The sequence below is a fragment of the Ahaetulla prasina genome, chromosome 1 (genome assembly GCF_028640845.1).
Source record: "Ahaetulla prasina isolate Xishuangbanna chromosome 1, ASM2864084v1, whole genome shotgun sequence".
NCBI classification, from domain to species: Eukaryota; Metazoa; Chordata; class Lepidosauria; order Squamata; family Colubridae; genus Ahaetulla; species Ahaetulla prasina.
This window is the reverse complement of record NC_080539.1, coordinates 108,411,391-108,432,427: the sequence shown is the minus strand read 5'-3', so window position 1 is coordinate 108,432,427 and position 21,037 is coordinate 108,411,391. Positions and strand designations below refer to the sequence as shown.

General features: G+C 37.8%; 1 protein-coding gene across 1 annotated transcript in view; it reads right to left on the bottom strand.

The window, feature by feature from the left end:
* Nucleotides 1-21,037, bottom strand: part of PTPRK (protein tyrosine phosphatase receptor type K) — a 433,873-nt gene that overhangs the window by 96,543 nt on the left and 316,293 nt on the right. Inside the window, exons 9-11 of the mRNA XM_058172115.1 lie at nt 10,582-10,691; nt 7,791-7,992; nt 3,069-3,174 (exon numbers count right to left, since the gene is read on the bottom strand). Coding sequence (XP_058028098.1) covers nt 3,069-3,174; nt 7,791-7,992; nt 10,582-10,691 — 418 coding nt within the window. The remainder of the gene's footprint in view (nt 1-3,068; nt 3,175-7,790; nt 7,993-10,581; nt 10,692-21,037) is intronic.

Genomic DNA, 21,037 nt, shown 5'->3' with positions numbered 1-21,037 from the left:
TACATTTAAAGTGACAATAAAGGTTTATTCTAAGTCTAAAAGTCTAAGTCTAAAAAGTGTAGGGTGCATATATAAATAGAATAGAATAGAATATTTTATTGGCCAAGTGTGATTGGACACACAAAGAATTTGTCTTGGTGCATACGCTCTCAGTGTACATAAAAGAAAAGATACGTTCATCCAGAATCATAAGGTACAACACTTAATGATAGTCATAGGGTACAAATAAGCAATCAGGAAACAATCAATATCAATCAACCAATCAATCAAGCCAAGTGTCGGGGGGGGGATAGGCTTGATAAGATTTTATTTAAGATTTAGACTTTGAAAATCTTTTGGGAACAAGAGTGAATCTGTGAAAGAGAGATGGGTTCCATTTAAAATGGTACCAAGAAGGTGCCAGAGCAACTTTCAAGTTATTTTCCAAAGCACCTGAAGGCCAGACAAGGAATAATGGATGGAAACTGAACAAGGAGAGATTCAACGTGGAAATAAGGAGAAATTTTCTGACAGTGAGAACAATCAACCAGTGGAACAGCTTGCCTTCGGAAGTTGTGAGAGCATCACTGGAAGCTTTCAAGAAGAGACTGGACTGCCATCTGTCAGAAATGCTGTAAGGCCCCTCTGATCAGAACTCTGAAGGTGATCTTAAATTATTGAAAGATGTTTGAGTCTAACAATAGGGAAACTGGTGCAGTGATGGTGGGTTGCAATGGCATTCATATAATCTCAGTATAGTCACACTCAGGCTATAAGAAGACATCACATTTATTAAATAAACTAATCACAAGTAGTCTTCGAGTTATGACCACAACTGAGCCCAAAATTTCTGTTGCTAAGTAAGACATTTATTAAAGTGAGTTTTGCCCCATTTTACGACCTTTCCTGCCACTGTTGTTAAGTGAATCAGGGCATTTGTTAATTTAGTAACAAGGTTATTATGTGAAACAGACTTCCCCATTCACTTTGTTCGTCGGAAGCATGAAAAAGGTAATCATATGATACTGGGATACTGCAACCGTCATAAATATGAGACAGTTGCCAAACATCTGAATGTTGATCACCTGACCATGGAGATGCTGCAAAAGTTGTAAGTGTGAAATACGGCCCTAAGTCACTTTTTTCAGTGCTGCTGTAACGTCAAACAGTCATTAAATGAACTGCTGTAAGTCGAGGACTACCTGTACTGTGAATAGAATAGAATAGAATAGAATAGAATAGAATAGAATAGAATAGAATAGAATAGAATTTTTTTATTGGCCAAGCGTGATTGGACACACAAGGAATTTGTCTTGGTTCATATGCTTTCTGTGTACATAAAAGAAAAGATACCTTCATCAAGGTACAACACTTATAACACTTAATGATAGTCACAGGGTACAAATAAGCAATCAGGAAATAATATCAATATAGATCATAAGGATAATAAGTGTGTTCAAATAAAATACATTTAAATAACCTAAGTAACTTAAATTAGGATAATGAGTCTTTCAACTGACTAGAGAAGCTGAAACCTTGGATTTAATTCTAAATGGTGACATCTGATGGTCATCTGATCTCGAACACAAATATGTTGTGAAGCCAAAAGGAAGAACTGACCATAATGCTATTCCAATAGAAGAGAATGTATCTAGCTCAGAATTGAACTGCTGGGTTTATGCTGCTCTCTGAGCTTGCTTGTTTCCTGTCGATGTTTCATTACCAGGTTAGGTAATATTATCAGTGTGAGAGAATATCAGGTTCACTGGCTGTATATATAATAGCTTGCCCTATCAGTCTTCTAGGTTGGAAACACCATGTCTTCAGATTTTAGTCAGAGAGAAACAATGAATATTTGTTCAATTCCCGCTTGGGAGTATCTCAGAGTCATTTGTTTGGTCATTGTGAGACACCAAGTGCTGGGTCTTGTCCTGATCCCGCAGAACTATTCTCATGCTTTTATGTTAATTTAGACAATATCAAACAATATAAAAGGAGATGGTAACTTTGAACCTGAGTGTGGATCAATAAAATCAATAGAATATCCGTAATATTTCGTTAGCAATTTCCTGATACATTTATTTATAAATCTGAAGACGCTTCTTAACATAAAGGTAAATAATTTGTTCCTGTGTGTCTGTATCTCTGCACATCCACATGTATATCTCATTTTTGAATAAATATTTATTCTTTACTGGCTGAGCTGAGGATTTCCAGCTTGGTAAGAAATAGCTTTATATTTTATTGTAAACACTGATTCATCCAGCCTTCCTTTGTATTTCAGATCTGCTGTTTGGCTTACAGCTTCAGGAGGGCATAAAAAACTACAGATTACGATATAACACTTGGCAGGCAAGACACGATTCTGCCATGATTAGAACTGTGACTACCGCAGCATGTTGCATCTTAAGAAATGATTGACAGAACCTGCAATTTTGAATTGGATTATCAAACATCTGCTTCAAGGGCCATGTGCAGGGAGCAGGTAAGAAAGACAATGGCACATTTATACAGGACAGGATGACTTCTACAATGCGTAATTTCTATTTAAATCGAGAATAGAAATGATGGAAATCTATCTAAATTATATAGTCTCATGCAACTCAATATTGTGCCTGTGAAGTAAGGCCTACTATATTGGAAGAAAGCCTTTTTAAAATCACATGGAGTAAACACTAAAACAGTTAACAAAGTGCAAGACAGTTACATTGCAGAGACTTCAGATCATTCTTTCATTGAATTAAGATCTTTTGATAAAGGTATAAATTGTGCAATCTTTTAGTAAGATTTTTTTTAAAAATGCATTAAGATCTTAGTTATAGGGATGGCAAACCCAAACAGCAAAGCAAAGCAAAACAAAACAAAACTAAACTAAACAAAATATAGAAACCAACTCAAAAGTGGAAATATTCCATCCCATTGCATGATGTCATGGTAATATCTCCTTGTCCACTCTAATCTCTGGGTGTCAAATGTGTGTATGCATGTGTATGTGTGACCACACAACTCTCAAAAGGTTGCCATCTGCTGATTCAATTCTCTCGCTCCATTTTTTAACATGAGGATTTTCATGTAGTTTCCATTTTTACCTGATAGGCGCTCCTTTGGCTTGTGCTGGTCTCAGAAGTACAGTTATGGTTGTGGCCGTTTCATTGAGAAAGGCATCAATACCTTCATAATCTGGTAATGTGGGAGCTGGATCAAAACAAAAAACGATATCGTAGTTTAACAATATGCAGGTTTTCCAGCAGCTTTTCACAGACAAAAATTACGCAATGATAATTTTATAAACTGAATCAAATTGCAAACCACAATAATATGTGGCATGGGGTTTAAGTTAAAAATATATTTAGTCATACAGAAAAACTGTAATACTGATTAGGATTTTCAAATTTTCTAAGCTTATTAAATATAAGGATATTTCTTTGAATTATCTCTAATTTGTGTGCGGAACTATTATGGAATCACTGGATTTCTTTTATGATGCTTCATACAATCAGAATTTGCTGTGGTCCACCCAAGAATATAACACTCCCTGCTATCCACATTTTTTCATTTTCTTTTTCAATCAGGGCAGTGAATACAATTAAAATTTCAGTAGCTATAATTTAAAACTAACTTTGAAGCTGGTCAGGACAGAAAATAGTACTAATAGCTAATATTAGACAAAAGAACTAGTAATGCCTTACAGCAATATAAATTAATCACCAAAATTGCGCTCTTGACCTCTTCATCCTTGGGAAATAATATCATCATCTAGATTTATATCATAGGGCTTATAAAAAATTGGCATGAATGCTACAACAATCTTTCACTTTTGTTTTACACTCTTCTATCCCATGGGGTGTGGCGGCTAAACGGCTTGTCGACCAGAAATTGGCAGTACCACTGGTTGTGATTCCATTACTTGTCCCAGCTCCTGTCAACCTAGCAGTTCAAAAGCATATAAATACAAGTAGACAAATAGGTACCACTTTAGTGGGAAAGTAACAGCAATCTGTGCACCTTAGTGTATGGTCATGCTGACCACATGACCACAGAAGGATCTTTGGACAATGCTGGCTTCCTCAGGTAGGAAACAGAGATGAGTGCCGTCCCCTAAAGTTAGACATGACTGGCAGGGGGAACCTTTAGCTTTATATTCTGTCCAGATTTTATGTAGAGTTATTTTGAACTGAGCAAGAAAACTACAATGAAATGTAGCTGTTTGGAAAACAGGAGATATGAAAAATGTAGCAGAATGTGGTGTATTTTGGAGAGGCATCTAATTCATTTGGGTTACATATGAAGTAGACCATTCAGGAGCCAATCAAATCTTCAACCATTCAACTGAAATTATTACTACTTTCTAGGCCCATGATGGCGAACCTATAGCACACACATGCCCAAAGTGGTACGCAAAGCCATGTCACCCAGCACGCACGGCCTTGCCTGTTTGTCTTCTGGGTTTCTGGTGCCCATGCGTGCTATCATTCACACACGTGGCAGTGCCAAAAACCGGTGTGCATATGTGCGCCGGCCAGCTGATTGTTGGGTGCACATGCGTGTCACAACCTAGAAGTGCGGCTTTTCTGGAACGCAATCCCTTTAAGTGCATGGCAGCGCCAAAAACCGGCCTGTGCATGCACACCAGCCAACTGATCATCAGGCATGCATGAGAGCTAGAACCCCAAAGTTCAGCTTTTCTGGAGAGTGGCATCAAAAAGCGAGCAAGCGTGTATGCAACATTTCTGCGTAACAGCCATCACTGTTCTAGGCCTTGCCACAAATTGTGACAATAGCACAGTAAGTTGTCAACATTGTTAACATGTCTGAAAATCTTACTACAATCTCAAGAGTATTTTCTAAACTATATCCAGACTTTAAAAATAATCTGTTCCTCAGACTATACGCCCTGAACATCAATTTAGCTCTATTCTATTTAGAGATTTTTTTTTTGTACTAAAAAGGGAGTGGGTAGGGACTTGTAATAATGTACACTTAAATGTGGTTATAAGTTGTCAATGTTGAGAAATACTGCATTAGTGGTTCCAGAGAATCCATTTACTATGAAAATGCTTGTAATTTTAAAAACCTTGGCTTGTAATTTAAAGTAGTTTTTAAAAAATGAAATAGTTTTGCTCTTTCTCTCTCTCGCTAGGTAAGAGCATGTCACACTTTAAAGAAAAAGTAACTATTTCTCCTGAGAACAGTTTAAATCAATTTGACTTTATTGATAACTAATATGTTAAAGGTTTTGATGGAAATGAAGTTACTTGGAGCGAACTGACTTCATTACAGAGCATCTTATGCAGAAATATTTTATGTGTTTTAATATTTCTTATGGTTCTAAATAAGACCATTCATTTAAGTTGTATATGAAAGAAAACCTGTCTGAGCTCTACTGCCTTTTGTTTTCATTCATTAGAGGGAACCAGCCCAATATTGGTTCAGTTTCTCCGAACCAACATTCAAGCTGCCAATTTATTATTGTCAAGACAAACTCAGTCTTTGGCGGGGAACAATAAGAAAAGCAGGAGACTTTCTCAGGGAGTCACAGAACACAAATTGTTTAATTGAGAACACTTGGCAGCAAGACAAAAGGGAAAAAAAACCCTCCTGATTTGTTGTATCCAGCTGCTTTTTGATATCTGGATGTTGGTACCAAGAAATTCTCTAATCTAGAAACCAGAGTATTCTTCTAAGAGAAGATCAGGTTGTAGTAAATTAGCAGAATTTTAAAAAAAAAGTTTAAAAAAGAATTTCATGTTCTTCCATAGGTTGGTATTTTAAAGATATGGACAAATCAAACTGGTAGCTCTAAAATCTGCTACAGAGCAGTAGAAGAACATGACCAAATGAGTGCCACTGTGCAGGGCTGCCAAAAAGGCATAAATGAGTTGTGGGGGAGAGAGGTGGGACATAGTTGCAGTGCCCCTGTAGTTGGAGGTGCTTGGCCTGGTGGGGTGACTTATGCTTCCTGGTGCATGGTAGCTTTGGGTCGTATTGGTGGACTAGGCTGAGTCAGCTAAGGCTTCCAGGAGTGGCTGCAGGTTTGCACCACATTTCATTGCAGCCCCCCTCAACTTATGCACAGCCTGTGTTGAGCCCCCGACTACTGTGTGGCTGCCCTGTGCTCTTACCTGGGACAACTCTGTTTAATGACTCACTATTCTTGGTTACTGAAGGCAACCGGGAGTGCTGAGATTGTGGTCACTAAGCGATGCGATCTCACATGACAACTGCATCACTTCGTGACAGAAATTCTGTTCCCAATTGTGGTTGTAAGTCAAGGACCATCAGTCCCATGTTCATTTTGCTCTATCCTGGTAGTCACTCCAGGTAACACCAAAAAAAGAGGCCCAGAATCTATCACTAAACTAATAATAAGCTGTGAGATCATCGATTATTTGTAGTAATTTTGTATATACTGTAGAAAGTCCTTGTAGATTAGAGACTTAAGATGGGCCCTTGTGGCTGGAGCCATTGCAGTATCTCTGCAATCACATGATCTCAATGGTTGCATGAGTGCCATTTGCAACTTTCAGTGCCTGCTACTAACAAGCAAAGTTAATGGGAAAGGCAGCAGGAGGCTGCAAATGACAATCATGTGTTCTGACCCAGCCTTCCCAAGTAGCGATAAGTCATTTACTTGTGAGTAAAACAGGCTCTGCTGGCAGCCGACGGGCCACAACATCATGTGACCATAGGGTGCTGTGAATGGCATGGGATTTGCCTAATGACAGCCTATTGGACTGCTGCCATTACAATCATAAGTTGCATTATGTGACATCTCACTTTATGACTGTATTACTTAGTGACAACATTGCAGGTTCCAATTTGAGAAGACTATCTGTACATACAAGACAAGTTTATTTTATTTGTTGGCAAAGATTGCTAGCAGACTAAGGTAAAGGTAAAGGTTCCCCTCACACATGTGCTAGTCGTTCCCGACTCTAGGGGGCGGTGCTCATCTCCATTTCAAAGCCGAAGAGCCAGCACTGTCCAAAGACATCTCCGTGATCATGTGGCTGGCATGACTAAATGCCAAAGGCACAAGGAATGCTGTTACCTTCCCACCAAAGGGCCCTGTTTTTTTACTTGCATTTTTTACATGCTTTCGAACTGCTAGGTTGGCAGAAACTGGGACAAGTAACGGGAGCTCACCCCGTTAAGCGGCTAGCCAATTGCAGGCTGGTAAATAAATAATTAAAATAGTGAATCTTCCCAAAATTGGAGAACTATCAGTTTCATTTATCCATAACATTGTTTTGGTTTTTTGACTATTTAATGATTATTTTATTATTTATAAAATTTAATTTAACCATTATTTTTATGAACTGGTGAATTTAGGAGATTTTTGTTTTGTTCTGTATGCCGCCCAAAGTCACTTTCATCAAATGGGGGCCACCCAAATTAGTTAAAAAACTAAGCAAACCAAACCAGGCTAGTTTTGGAGAATATAGCACCAATTCCCACAATTCCTTCAATGTAAAGAACACTGGGCTGTATTCCAATGTATAACTTAGCAAAAATAAGTACATGTAAACTGCAAAGTAGATTTTGGACAACCATTTGCAAAATTTCATGATAATCTTGATAATTCAGTATCAATCTTAAAATAATCTATACCATTACTGATTTAAATATGTGCATCCATAAATACACATAGTCATCTTTCCTGGCGCCTATTTATCATTACCCACTTACTATATCATGCTTGTAGGCACTATGTCTTCCATGTATTCCTTATATGGAAATGGTGTTGGTTTCAACAGAAGAAAGGAAATTTAATATGATAAATTTAGTAACTTTTCCATGTTTGCCCTTACCTGAAATATTGGTAGTTACATTGATGGCTGTAGCTGGTCCAAAACCTTTGACAGTGCTGGCCCTTATATAAAACTGATAGGTAGTTCCAGGATGTAGATAGGGAAAAACATGGTGTGTACTGTTCCATAATTTTGACACAGTTTGAGGTGGTCCAGCCACTGGAACTGCAGGATCAAAGGATCGTATGCTAGTGTAACTGACCTGTGGAAATTATGTCAGAGGTTTAGTGAAACTCCAACCCTGGTTAGTGCATTGCTATGAATTAGTTTCCAATTTAAAATAAATAAATAATGTTTCATCTTATTTTTTGTATTTCCCATTTTCTTTGAATTCTTGTATTGAAATACAAGTATAGTGTTACTGATCCTTACAACTACATAATATGACTGGTGGGTCACAAATTATGCAAACAGTTGTGATCTGTACAACGCTAAACAGGTTTGTTTGTTTATTTTGTAGCACATTACCACATTTTTTCTCCCCTTCTTTCTTATAAACTTACAGATACGGAAGCTTTGTGATGTTTGCTTATTCAAGTGTTTATACTGAATATACAATGTATACACTGAACTCTTCGTATAAGTATTTTTATTGAAGAACCAGCAATTAAAAGTACCCATTAAAACACAACAAAAACTAAATCATTGGAATAGATGATTGAGGCATTTAAGTGCCTCCAATAGATATTTAGTTTGTTTTAACAAGAAATGTGGTATTGACAAGACTGCCTATTTCTAAAAAATGACAGATACATAATAAATTGGATACCAAATTATTTTTCCCCTTCATTCCTCAAGGGCTCATTCATCAAATATATGATTTAAAAAAAAAACATCAGTATTTGCATTTCAAGTTTCCAGGAGAGAAAACCTTGAAGTCTAGAAAATGTCTCATATCTATTAATAATTCTCACATATATTATCTGTAGCCTTCATTGGACAGAGTTCCATTAAATCATGATTTTTAAGGCTACATATTAATGCTACCAGATCTAAATCAAAGTTGCATATTTAAGTCCTAGATTTTATCATTTATTATAAGCTTGCTGGCAATGTATTGGTAAAAACAAGACTTCATTATTATGCAATTTTAGCTTGTATTTTTCATTTTTATTCTAAAAGTTCTATCCACTCTGTGACTGAAACAAAAGATCATTAATAGTATACCCTAATTTAAGGATTAATTCACAGATTTATCATTGGGTGAGATGCGTGATGTGTTGACAGTGATGTGCTGTTCCTTAAATTAAAAAATGGACAATATTTGTGGCCCAGATACTTTCATACGGTTTAATACATTCATGTAAAGCAGGTGTGTCAAACTCAATTTCATTAAGGGCTGCATCAGGGTTGTATCTGACTTTGGGAAGGCTGGGGGTTGAGGTGGGATGGGGCCATGGTGGGTGTGGCTGTTTGACACAGGCTCAAGATGCATTTTTTCCCTTTGCATACAAAACAGCTATTCCAGGCAAAGGGAGATTTACTTTCTGGCATGAGGTGTCAAACTCAAGGCCCGCGAGCTGGATTGTGGCCCATTTTCGGTCAGCAGAGTGCTGCAGGAGACTGTGGAGGCCGAAAATGGGCCGGGGTGGGTGGGTGGGGGAGGCACGCGCATTCCACCTGCACTCCATTTTGGCTGGCGGAGGCACAACAGCCCAATCCTTTGATATTTCCAAGCCAGCCCCATGGCCCAGATCTAAGCACCTCATGGGCTGAATCTGGCCCACGGGCCTTGAGTTTGACACCCCTGATGTAGAGGCAAGAATACATCATAACACAATTCTCTTCTATTCTTTGTGCCCCAACGTAACATAAGTTGAGTCACTTGACAATAAATAGAGGTTTTCTGAACAAGAGAGACTGCCCATGTCCCTATATGAGTAGATATGCTCCAAAATGCTGTTTTTTGTTTTTTGTTTTTTTTTAAATTACTTTTAACAGCACGGAAATGGTTTCTGTCATATGTTGCTCAGCTGCAGATTTATCAATGGGCAGTGGGACAAACCCCACAAGGCAGCCAAGGACCCTATGAAGTAACAGCTCACTTACCAGAAATAGACTGAAAAGAACAGGCTACCATCACCCCTTTTTTTCATTTCTACAATTTTACATTGTTTTTCTGGTATCCTGGGATCAATTCAGAATATTTAAAGTGTTTTTGATCAAGGATGTATTCTAAACCAATATACACAATATAATAATCCATTCTGATTAAGCAGATGATCTATTGATCTATTAAGAGCCTGATGATAGCAAAAAAGAAAGAAAAAAGCCTTGGGGATCTCATAACCTATATTCAGAATCTAGATAAAAATGCCATCTGCGATTTATTTTTCTTTTGTTTTCCAAAAATAAACCCATGTGGGTTTTTTTGCCCAATTAAGCAAAAATGTCAATTCTTTTAACTCCTTTTAATTTTAACTTTGTTCTTATTTATGTTTTATATTATGCTTGTTGTAAATGCTCAGAGCCGTTTAGGTGAGATGGCAGGGTAGAAATATGATAAATGAAAATAGCAATAGCACTTAGACTTCTATACCGCTTCACGGGGCTTTACAGCCCTCTCTAAGCTGTTTACAGAGTCAGCATATTAGCTCCAACAGTCTGGGTCCTCGTTTTACCCACCTCGGAAGAATGGAAGGATGAGTCAACCTTGGGCTGGTGAGATTCGAACTGCCAAATTGCAGGCAGCCAGCAGTCAGCAGAAGTAGCCTGCAGTACTGCACTCTAACCACTGCACCACCACGGCTCTTTTATAGATATAAAATAAATAAATAAATGTTATTACTACCTCATATTGGGTGATGATACCATTTGGATCCATTGGTTCTTTCCAATTTAAGAAGATCTTGTCTTCAAAGGGAGTTCCTTTTAATGATTTTGTAGGTACGGGACCAGGCACTGCAAAAATAACATTAATATTACAATATTATAATTTATTTGATTATATTCTGCATGCTCCTTATTTAACTTACCTGTGGCTGCGGAATACTACATTAAATATATTTGTATATGTATGAGATATTGTTACTAAAAAAATAGCCAAGAAAATAAATAAATTTTAAATTATTCTGTATTTCAATTCTATAGGGCATCTATTAAACAATGCACAGCTCTTTGCGATGTACATTGAAAAACATTGAGGTGGGGAAAAATTTATTTTTATTTAAAAACCTACATCTACATTCAGATAGCTTTTTAAATTATTTTTTTGTTGTGCTTTAATCTAAGGTCCACAAATTCACATATAACATTTCTGACAGGTTTTCAAAACATGTAATAATTATATATTATAATATATATATATATATATATATATATATATATATATATATATATATATATATGTATATATATATATGTGTGTGTGTGTGTGTGTGTGTGTGTGTGTGTGTGTGTGTGTGTGTAGGTCTTTGGTTGTTCGGGTTTTCTCCTGTGTAAAATTAGAAGTGTCTTGGCGACGTTTCGACGAAGTCTTATTCGTCATCTTCAGGCTTCAGCTTCGTGCTTCTGGGAGCAACTATATATAGTTAGTTAGTTAGTTAGTTAGTTAGTTAGTTAGTTAGTTAGTGGATAATAGAAAATATTATGCAATATGCCTGCAGCATTAAGAAATGGAAGGAAGTCTGTTACTGGTGTCAGGTTTATTTCAGATTGTGGGAAAGTACAAATAAATTGCCCCTTAGGCACCCAATGTAATTTGATAAATTAAAAATAAATTCACAATGTAAAGCTATCATATGAACACAGATGAAATTTCAAACTCTCATCTTTTGTGAAATACATTTATCCATAAATCTATTTCAGACTGCTGTTCTTTGCCTCACAAAGCTGACAAAAATATCACAGCAGATCACAGATAATGTGCCTTGACAATCCTTCTGGGCTATACTATGGCTCTTGCTGATCTCCTGCAGGTCTTCTTTTTTTTCTATGTGAATGCCATTTGCTTCTCCTTTCTACTATTCAAAGGAACCTTGGATTTCAAGGCATATATTTTGGCCCAGATTGTTCTGACCTAGGCTTCCTGAGACAGTAGCAAGTGATTAGTCCCAAAAACCCACTTTTTATTTCAATGGCTTTGAATTATGTTCATTCACAGCCCATAATGAGTCACAAATAGTTTGTAAAGAGTCTGACAGGAGTCTACCACAGTCCTTCAGGATAAGACTGATAAGCACCCACCTTTATCTCCCTTGACACACTGCCAAAGACCTAATTGGCAATTAGCTTTGCAAGGACACACAGAGCACAGAGTCAAAACAGAGCTTCAGAATTTAAACTGACCAGAACGAACAAAGTTGCTTTCTGTAAAGGCTCACATGCCTTTGCTCCTCCTTTATGTCTTAGGGGAGGGGCCAATCATCTCCAAGCCCTACTCCCGAGTCATCCCTTTTGTTTTAACTGTTCTTGCCTTCTGGCAGCTCTGCGCATGCGTGCACTGGGAACAGGCTCCCCATGTTCCTCTGCCTCGCTAATGTCCGACTCTGGAGGCTCTGGGGGCAGCACATAACTGCCAGATGGCCCTGTCCTCCTCTCTGCCTCCAACGCAGAGCCTGTGTCTGAGCCTTCCCCAGACTCCAGGACTGGCCCATGTTCCTCCCCAACGTCCTCACTGATTCTGTGGCCAGCTCCGCAGGCCACTGATGGACCACAACAAAAGTGGTAGATTTCTTTTGATCAATAACTGCACTGCAATATACCTCGTAAATTAATACAGTTCTGTTATGTTCAGAGTTGGACCATTTGTTACAAATTCAGGGCTTTGGGATTGTGTATAAAATCAAAGGATTGGGAATTATCATTGTGCATTGAGAATGAAAGTAGATTCCAGCAGTTAACTAAAAACTGATTATCATACAAATTAACATTTGAGATCCATTTCTACACCCAATCACATCTTTGGTTCTATTGCCTTGCTGATGCACTTAAGAACTTAATTGCACTTTATTAACGAAAAGCTGTAACTTGAAAAAATTCCATTACAGGTAGTCCTTGACTTACCAATAATTGAGCCCCAAATTTCTGTTGCTAAGCAAGACAGTTGTTCAGTGAGTTAAATGAATCACTATAGTTGTTAAGTTAGTAAAATAGTTGTAGAGTGAATCTGGTTTTCCCATTGACTTTGCTTGTCAGAAGGTTGCAAAAGGGGATTACACATGACCCTACAACACTGACCATGGCGATGATACAACAGCCTTAAGTATGAAAAACAGTCATAAGTCACTTTTTTCAGTGCCATTGTAACTTTGGATGGTCGCTAAATGGTCACTAAAGTGTAAATTGAGGACTACCTGTACTTAGGCCTAGGCTTAAACCAGTAGAGAAGGATGTCAAACTGATGGCCCGTGGGCCGGATGCGTCATGTGCAGGCCACGCCCACCCCAGCTCCGTGAATGGGAAAAACATTGCAAAACATCACGTGACGGGATGAGTTTGACACCCGTGCGGTAAGAGGATGAACTGTGACTCTGACCCTGATTTCATTTTTTTTAAATCAAAACCCCTTTCCTAATAATGATCAATGCATAGCTCTAACAAAGGCTTCTTCCTTCACCAGCAGGCAACTAGGCAAGAGAGAGAAAGAACATACACGTAGTTTTTGTTTAGCAATTGTTTTATTTAGGGGTCTTTGTAGTTACAACAGTGATGAAAAAATAACTTTACAACTACTCCTTGCATTTACAAGCTTCGCAGGTTTGTAAAGCAAAAGAAAATTGAAGTAAGTTCCTAAGCAGACTCACAATTTCACTTAGCAACCACTTTGCTTAATGACCAACTTGCTGGTCCTAACTGTGGTCACTAAATGAGAACTACCTGTAAAGAGAAGGAAGTATTGGACAGAAAGGAAAGAAGGGGAAATCTCGTCCACTGAAAAAAGAGAAAAAGAAACCACTGTTTACCTCAGCCTTCTGTTCCAATCACTGCATTCAGGGCAACCAAATGCAGTACTGTATTAACCCAATTAAATTTCTCCATTATTTTCTATGCCTTAGAAATCTTTTAGCATTATTAGTACCATTGTTTGCCAATATTCCCCAGGTGCTAACTGAGTATTTTTGCCATTTCCAATTGGAATTAATAAAAGTGGATTAAGCATCATGGCTCTTGACCAGCTTCTTACTTCTCCAATAAACTTTCTTAATTTATCCAATTAATAAGTTGTAAGAGGCCTTTGCCCTTTCTTCCAAATCATACTAATACAATGTGATAAACCAGCTGTCACCCCTGCTTGTTGCTGACTAGTTATGGCTCAGAATCTACCTGTGCAGATTCAGGAGTGAGTGTTGGAAGAGACAAAACAGCCAAACAAATTCTGATAGCTTTCTGCTTTGCTGATAAGGAGCTAGAAAAATTGTTTAGCTATTCCTAGAAAATCACGTTAATAGTCAAAGGAGCAGATATGGAGCTGGCATCAAGGGAGGAAACCTTAAAACTTCCAAATGACACGTTAAGGTTGAAGAGAATTCTAAGACGAAAAATATCAGTAACAGAAGAGCTGGTTGGAAGCTGTATGTGCTATCATGGTTAAAACAAACGGGACAATTCTACTAGCTGTTTATCATAGATTGTGTATTGTAGGCTGCTACCTAGAGTAAGATTGGCTGTAAAATCTAAAATGGACTGAATAATTGACACTAAGCAGGACTTATTTATTTGAATTTATTATAGCTGCCCAATTCCAATGAACCCTGGGTGGTTATAAAAGAAAAAAAAAAGCCATAAAAAGAGAAAACATAAACCACACAGACAGCCCAGATTAAAATGATCTTATAAATACACAAATCAAACCAAACAGAAGCCTCAGAAATGCAATAGTACATTAATACATCAGCTCCAGGCCTGGGACCAAAGCCAGGTTTTTAGAGCTGTGGGTGATGGAGATGCTTGAAGACGTAAAACAAAATCCTGAACCAAGAACATCAAACTACCAAGGCCCCTGAACTCAAGTAAACCTCCTTGATGGCTTATTCAGGCCTTGCAGGTGTTGGCTCATTAGTTATTTAAATCAGTAGTTTAGTTACCTTAAATCAGTAGTTGTATTTTTAATACAAGTAGTTGGAACTGGGAAGTAACTAATCACAAAAATTGACCCAGATTGTTGGAGGCAATATGCTGACTCTGTAAACCACTTAGAGAGGGCTGTAAAACATTGTGAAGTGGTATATAAGTCTAAGTGCTATTGCTATTACAACCTGTGCAGCATCCCCATGGGCATGTGATTGGAATTCAGATGCTTGACAACTGGTTCAAATTTATGACTGTTGCTGTGTCTCCAGGTCATGTGATCACCTTTTGCAACCTTCGCACAAGTGAATTCGGTGGGAAGCCAGATTCACTTAACAATCGGGTTACTAATGTATCAACTGCAGTGATTCACTTAACAACTGTGGCAAGAAAGGTCACAAAACGGGGCAAAATTCACTTAACCAATGTCTCACTAAACAACATAAATTTTGGACTCAACTATGGTCATAAGTTGAGGACTACCTGTACTTGTACAATGGATCATGGGGAATTTTCCTCTTTAACACCCAGAAGTATCTGATAGCACAACTTTCAAAAGAACAGTGCTGAAGGAAAAAAGCACTGTGCAAGCACACAGCTAAATGAACACAGAATTTGGCTATGGTGAAGGTGATGGAAAATCGGAAAATCAAAGGTTTGCTTGCCAGAGAATAACTACCCAGTTACTTATCATCCTTTCACTTAGCAACAGAAATTTCAGGCTCAACTGTCGATAAGTCAAGGACTACCTATAGTGGAATTTTTCAAAATACAGCTTTTTGTTAATGCAGTGCAAACTTTGGGATTGTGTATAATATCAAAGGACTGGAAATCATCATCATGCAGTGAGAATGAAAATAGATTCCAGCAGTTAATCCAAAACTGGTTATCATACAAATTAACATTTGAGATCCATCTCCACACCCAATCACATCTTTGGTTCCATTGCCTTGTTAATGTACTTAGGAACTTACTCAAATAGGCCCTTCATTAAACCTAGAGCAATGAATAGAAGTAGAATGAGGAAATGGGGAGATGCGCATATATTGAACACACATTTAAGGCACCCCTCATATCTGTTACTTTGAATGCTTTTGAGAATGCAGGTGTAGAAGTGAGGAATGCTTGTTTTTGGTTCGTTTATTTTAGGTCAGTGTTTCTCAAATTCGGCAACTTAAAAGACACATGGACTTCAAATCCCAAAATTCCCCAGTCAGGCTACACCAGGATATCTGCTGGGAGGCAGGCAAATGGCCAGGAAACAATGCAAACCAACAATAAAGCTAGTGAAAAATGAAACTTGACTCCTCTGAAAGAAGCTTGGTTTATGTCCAAACTTCTTATTTCTGCCTTTATAAAACTGAATAAAAGAGGAAGATCTGCAAATTATGTGGTCTTGTTTTGTCTCCATCAGATCTGGAACTGGTTCTTTGTGCATCCTCTGTGACAATGCTGCCTCAGTTCTCTATCTCATCTATTGAAGAGTCATTATTTTATATATCTGGATTCGACTACAGCAAATTATTCACAGAAGTATGCTAGATGAAAGTATGAGGTTGTCAGAAGAGCATCGGAAAACCCAGTGTGTAAATATATGGAGTTTCACATTTGTATTACAAAATTTGTAGGTATATAAATCAGAGGTTTTTAAGTAGCTGGAGTTGGCAATGCTCGGTCTTCAGATCATTTACCATATTTCTCCATTTCTTTACATAGATATGGGGAAAAGAATTTGCAGCTGGCTCATATTCTACCTTTTGACATTCAAATATTTTGCTAGGGAAAATTAAAAGGATGGAAAATAGCACAACAGTTCAGGGTAGATACACTTTTGTTTACAATAAACTGTGAGGCATAAATAATAGATACAGATAGGTAAATGTAAAGTAGCCTCCAGCCACAAAATACATTAAGAGAAAAGAAATTGGAAGAATACAGACACATAACTTTAAAGACATTTTGATCATGTACCCAGGAGATTAAGTGAGAGCTAGTAAGGTATATGGTTAAGCTGCTGGATTAGGCACACAGAGAGCCATTTCTGGCCTTCCCTTAGGCACAGAAGCCTACTGTGTATCTTTGGGCCAGTCACTCTCCCTCAGCTTTAATCACTGTCAGACTCTGTGACAAGCCGGCTGAAAAACAAAGCCATTCATTGCATCATGCATTGATAGTTTTACTGTGACAACTAGGTGAGCACAATGTGAAATAAGTGGACCCTATATAAGCAGGATAAATGCTATGAACAACCCAGGAGATGAATTGTCAGATGCATTCATGTTTATGTAAAAAAACAAGAGTTCACAAACAAGTATATCCATTGTCAAACTTCTCAGATATCAACAATCCAAGGACTTGAACCATGTCTGCCATTCAACTCATGTACAAAATTCATAGGTCATCATTTTGAAGCAACTGTTTCTGTTTTGCATTGCTTAGTTTATTCTTGCTTTTAATTTTTTTAAATCAAACTTCGCTCATGGATGTTTCGGAAAGGACATATTTAATTGCACTTTATTCATGAAATGAGTTCAAATCCTTGATCATCCCTCACTCAAACAGACACAAATGTCCCTCTATAATCAAGGAAAGAGTACGGTACATTGTTTTAGTTTCATTTCTGAATAATGTTCTACTTGCTCTGCCTGAGAAAGTCACTGAAAGTCAATTATACATATAGAAGAACAGGGGAATCAGTTAAAATGAGGGGCAATGATCATCATTTCCCACTGCTACTGATTACTTTTTTTGATCAATTTGGGAAATGATTAGCATGTTACTTCCTCCATGAAATTCAGTGATTTAAAAAACACTATATATCAGTCAGTGGTGAAATCCAAATTTTTTTTACTACTGGTTCTATGGGTGTGGCTTAGTGGGTGTGGCAGGAAAATGATACTGCAAAATCTCCATTTCCATCCTACTCTTGGGGGAAGGCTATTACAAAATCTCCATTCCTACCCCACTCTGGAGCCAGCCAGAGGTGGTATTTGCCGGTTCTCCGAACTACTCAAAATTTCCTCTACCAGTTCGTTGAACTACTCAAAATTTCTGCTACCAGTTCACCAGAACCTGTCGGAATCTGCTGGATTTCACCCCTGATATCAGTGCTTCCCCTTCCAGCATGGGAAAGGGAGAGGGGATAGTTCCATGTGAGTGGCTGGCGTGTGCATACGCGCACAGCTCCATCTCTATGCTAATGCAAGTGCCCGCTGCTCGTGCATGTAGAGCTTCGTGTGCACACGCGCCACTTGCATGGCCCAGTAGTGGGCCACAGCCTGGGGGTTGGGGACCCCTGTTATATATGATGACACAAATGGAATAAACTGAAAGTGACCCAAGTGGCAGGATGTTTCTGAATATATTTCAGTGGCTTAACTCAGAACAACTGTCAATTTTGTCCCAGTTGAATGACTGTCACTCACTTTCAAGTTAATAAAAGTAAAATAGTGCTTCCTGGGGATTATGAAATTCTTTTATGGTACTTTATTATTAATATAAAACCACTGCATTTGGAAATTTTATTGAAGTACGACATTCCAGTTAAGAATAAAAGCCCTGCTGGTTCAGATCAGAATAATTTAACTCTAGCAACTTGTTTCCACAGAAGCCAACCAGAAATCCAGAGAAAGTCTTAAAGAGAACATGTGTCACTGAGCCATTTTGTTTCTTTTCCCCCAAATAACTGATAATTATAAGCATGCTGTTGCATTGACACAGGATGTAGCACTTAGCAATACTGACTACTGGCAGTATGTTGTCTATTGCTTTAATCTCATAAAGTGGTTGTTCCTTCACAAAGCCATATACCGTATGGATCATGAAGACTTTATAAATAAATACATATAAAAGTTATTTTAAATTTTTTAACTTTCAACCCAGATTTACAAATTATACCTGCCCATCTGTCCATATTCTCTATTCCTCTAGTTTAGTGACATACCGTATCAAACCATTACAGGGGATATCAATAATTGTATAAATTTCCAGTCAGACAAACTACATTTTAGAAATGCTTGTCTTTCTTTTCTGTTACGTTAATATTTCTAGGTAGTTTGGGCTTCTGGAAGTTGTATACCAAATATTTACTGAATCAGACATTGCTATAAATCATAATCAATGGATTTCACAGTTTACTTCACTTTACAACTTTTCAAATCCTGATTTGTCTCCCTGGGCACTACATTAGCTTTAGTTGAAAACCCTTGATGTTCAAGTTTCTGGAATTTATTCCAAGAAAACAATTCTACTGCAGTTTTCTGCTGATGTTAATAAGATATCCCGACTGGGTTTCACAGAGGTATATAATGTGAAAATCTGTGTACAACAACTTTAATATGCATATTTGCAATGTGAATATGCAGTTAGTTACAAACTCAACTATATGAAATTAAGCTACTTTCATATATTATCATTTCCAACTAATTAGGAATGTTTAATTTTGTTTTAATTTGCTTGAAATTAAGATTCATAAAGATAATCACTAATGAGCTTTGTAAACATTTAAAGCATCCTTTATTTTTCCTCAAATGTGATAAATAAAGCTATATTGTAAGCAGAATTAAATGAAGATTATTTTAAGTCAGCAATCTCAGTGTATGCAGTTATAATTACTGAGCGAGTAGAATAGCATAAAAGTATATGTAGGTAGCCTCACTTAGCAATCATGCATTCAGTGACCATTCAAAATTACAACAGTGCAGATTGAGGAGACTCACAACTGCTTCTTGATTCCTGGGGTCATGTGATTGTGATTTGGGTGCTTAGCAACCAGCATGCAATAGTCCCAATATTGTGCTGGGATATGATCATCATTTGCAACCTTCATTGCCAGCTTCCAACAAGCAAAGTCATTCAGAAAATGAGAGGAATTTCACAAGCTGCAGTCATGTGACATTATGTTAACAACCACAGATTTACTTAACAACCACAACTGTAGGCATGGTATGGTCATGTGATTTTGAGCTTTATGACTACATCACTTCAAAAGAAACGATTTTTAAAAAAACTAGATTCAAAATATTTACATTACAATATTTACCGTATTTTTCAGACTGTAAGATGCCCTGGACTATAAGACGCACCTAGCTTTTGGAGAGGAAAACAAGAAAAAAACATGTGCCTCTGCCTCCCAGCAATTTGCCTCCTTGCAGCAAACCGCAAACAGCCTAGTCAGCTTCAGCACAGCCTGATTTTAGCATGAGCAGCTGATTGGCTGTTGGATCTGCCTCCTGGAATATCACCAATCAGCTGTTCCAGGTGGCGGGGATCGCTGCCACCTATCCCCGCTGCTTGGAATGGGCCAAAAACAGAATGCACGGAGGCTGAAAATGGGACATGTCAAGGCCAAAAATGGGACACACGGAGGCAATAAATGGCAGCAGCGATGGGCAGTGCTGGCAGCGATGGGCGGCAGCGATACCTGCAACCTGGAACAGCTGATTAGTGGTATTCTGGGAGGCAGATCCATGGTATTCTGGGAGGCAGATCCAACCACCAATCAGCTGCTCATGCTAAATCAGGCTGTTCTGAACTGACCAGGCTGTAAACTCTACACTACTAACTACAGCATACAAAACATTTGCCAGACCTATTCTTGAATACAGCTCATCCGTCTGGAACCCATACCACATCTCTGACATTAATACAATCAAACGTGTCCAGAAATATTTTACTAGAAGAGTTCTTCGCTCCTCCGAAAACAACAAAATACCGTATTCCAACAGGCTAGAAATCCTGGGACTAGAAAACTTAGAACTCCGCCGACTTCGACATGACCTGTGTTTAACACACAAAATCATCTACTGCAATATCCTTCCTGTTAAAGACTACTTCAGCTTCAATCGCAATAATACAAGAGCAAACAATAGATTTAAACTTAATGTCAACCGCTTCAAACTTGATTGCAGAAAATATGACTTCTGTAACAGAGTTGTTAACGCTTGGAACTCATTACCTGACTCCATAGTCTCTATTCAAAATCCCAAAATCTTCAACCAAAAACTGTCTACTATTGACCTCACCCCATTCCTCACCCCATTCCTTATACACGCCACTATAAGTGTATAAGAGCACAAAGTGCCTACCATTCCTGTCCTATTGTTCCCTTCATTATATCTAATTAATATAGTTGTTGCATGTTTTTACTTATATATACATATATTTCTTTCATGATATCTTGTTTTTATTTATGACGATGTTTGTGTATACTGTTGTGACAAAAAAAAATTGCTGTGAGG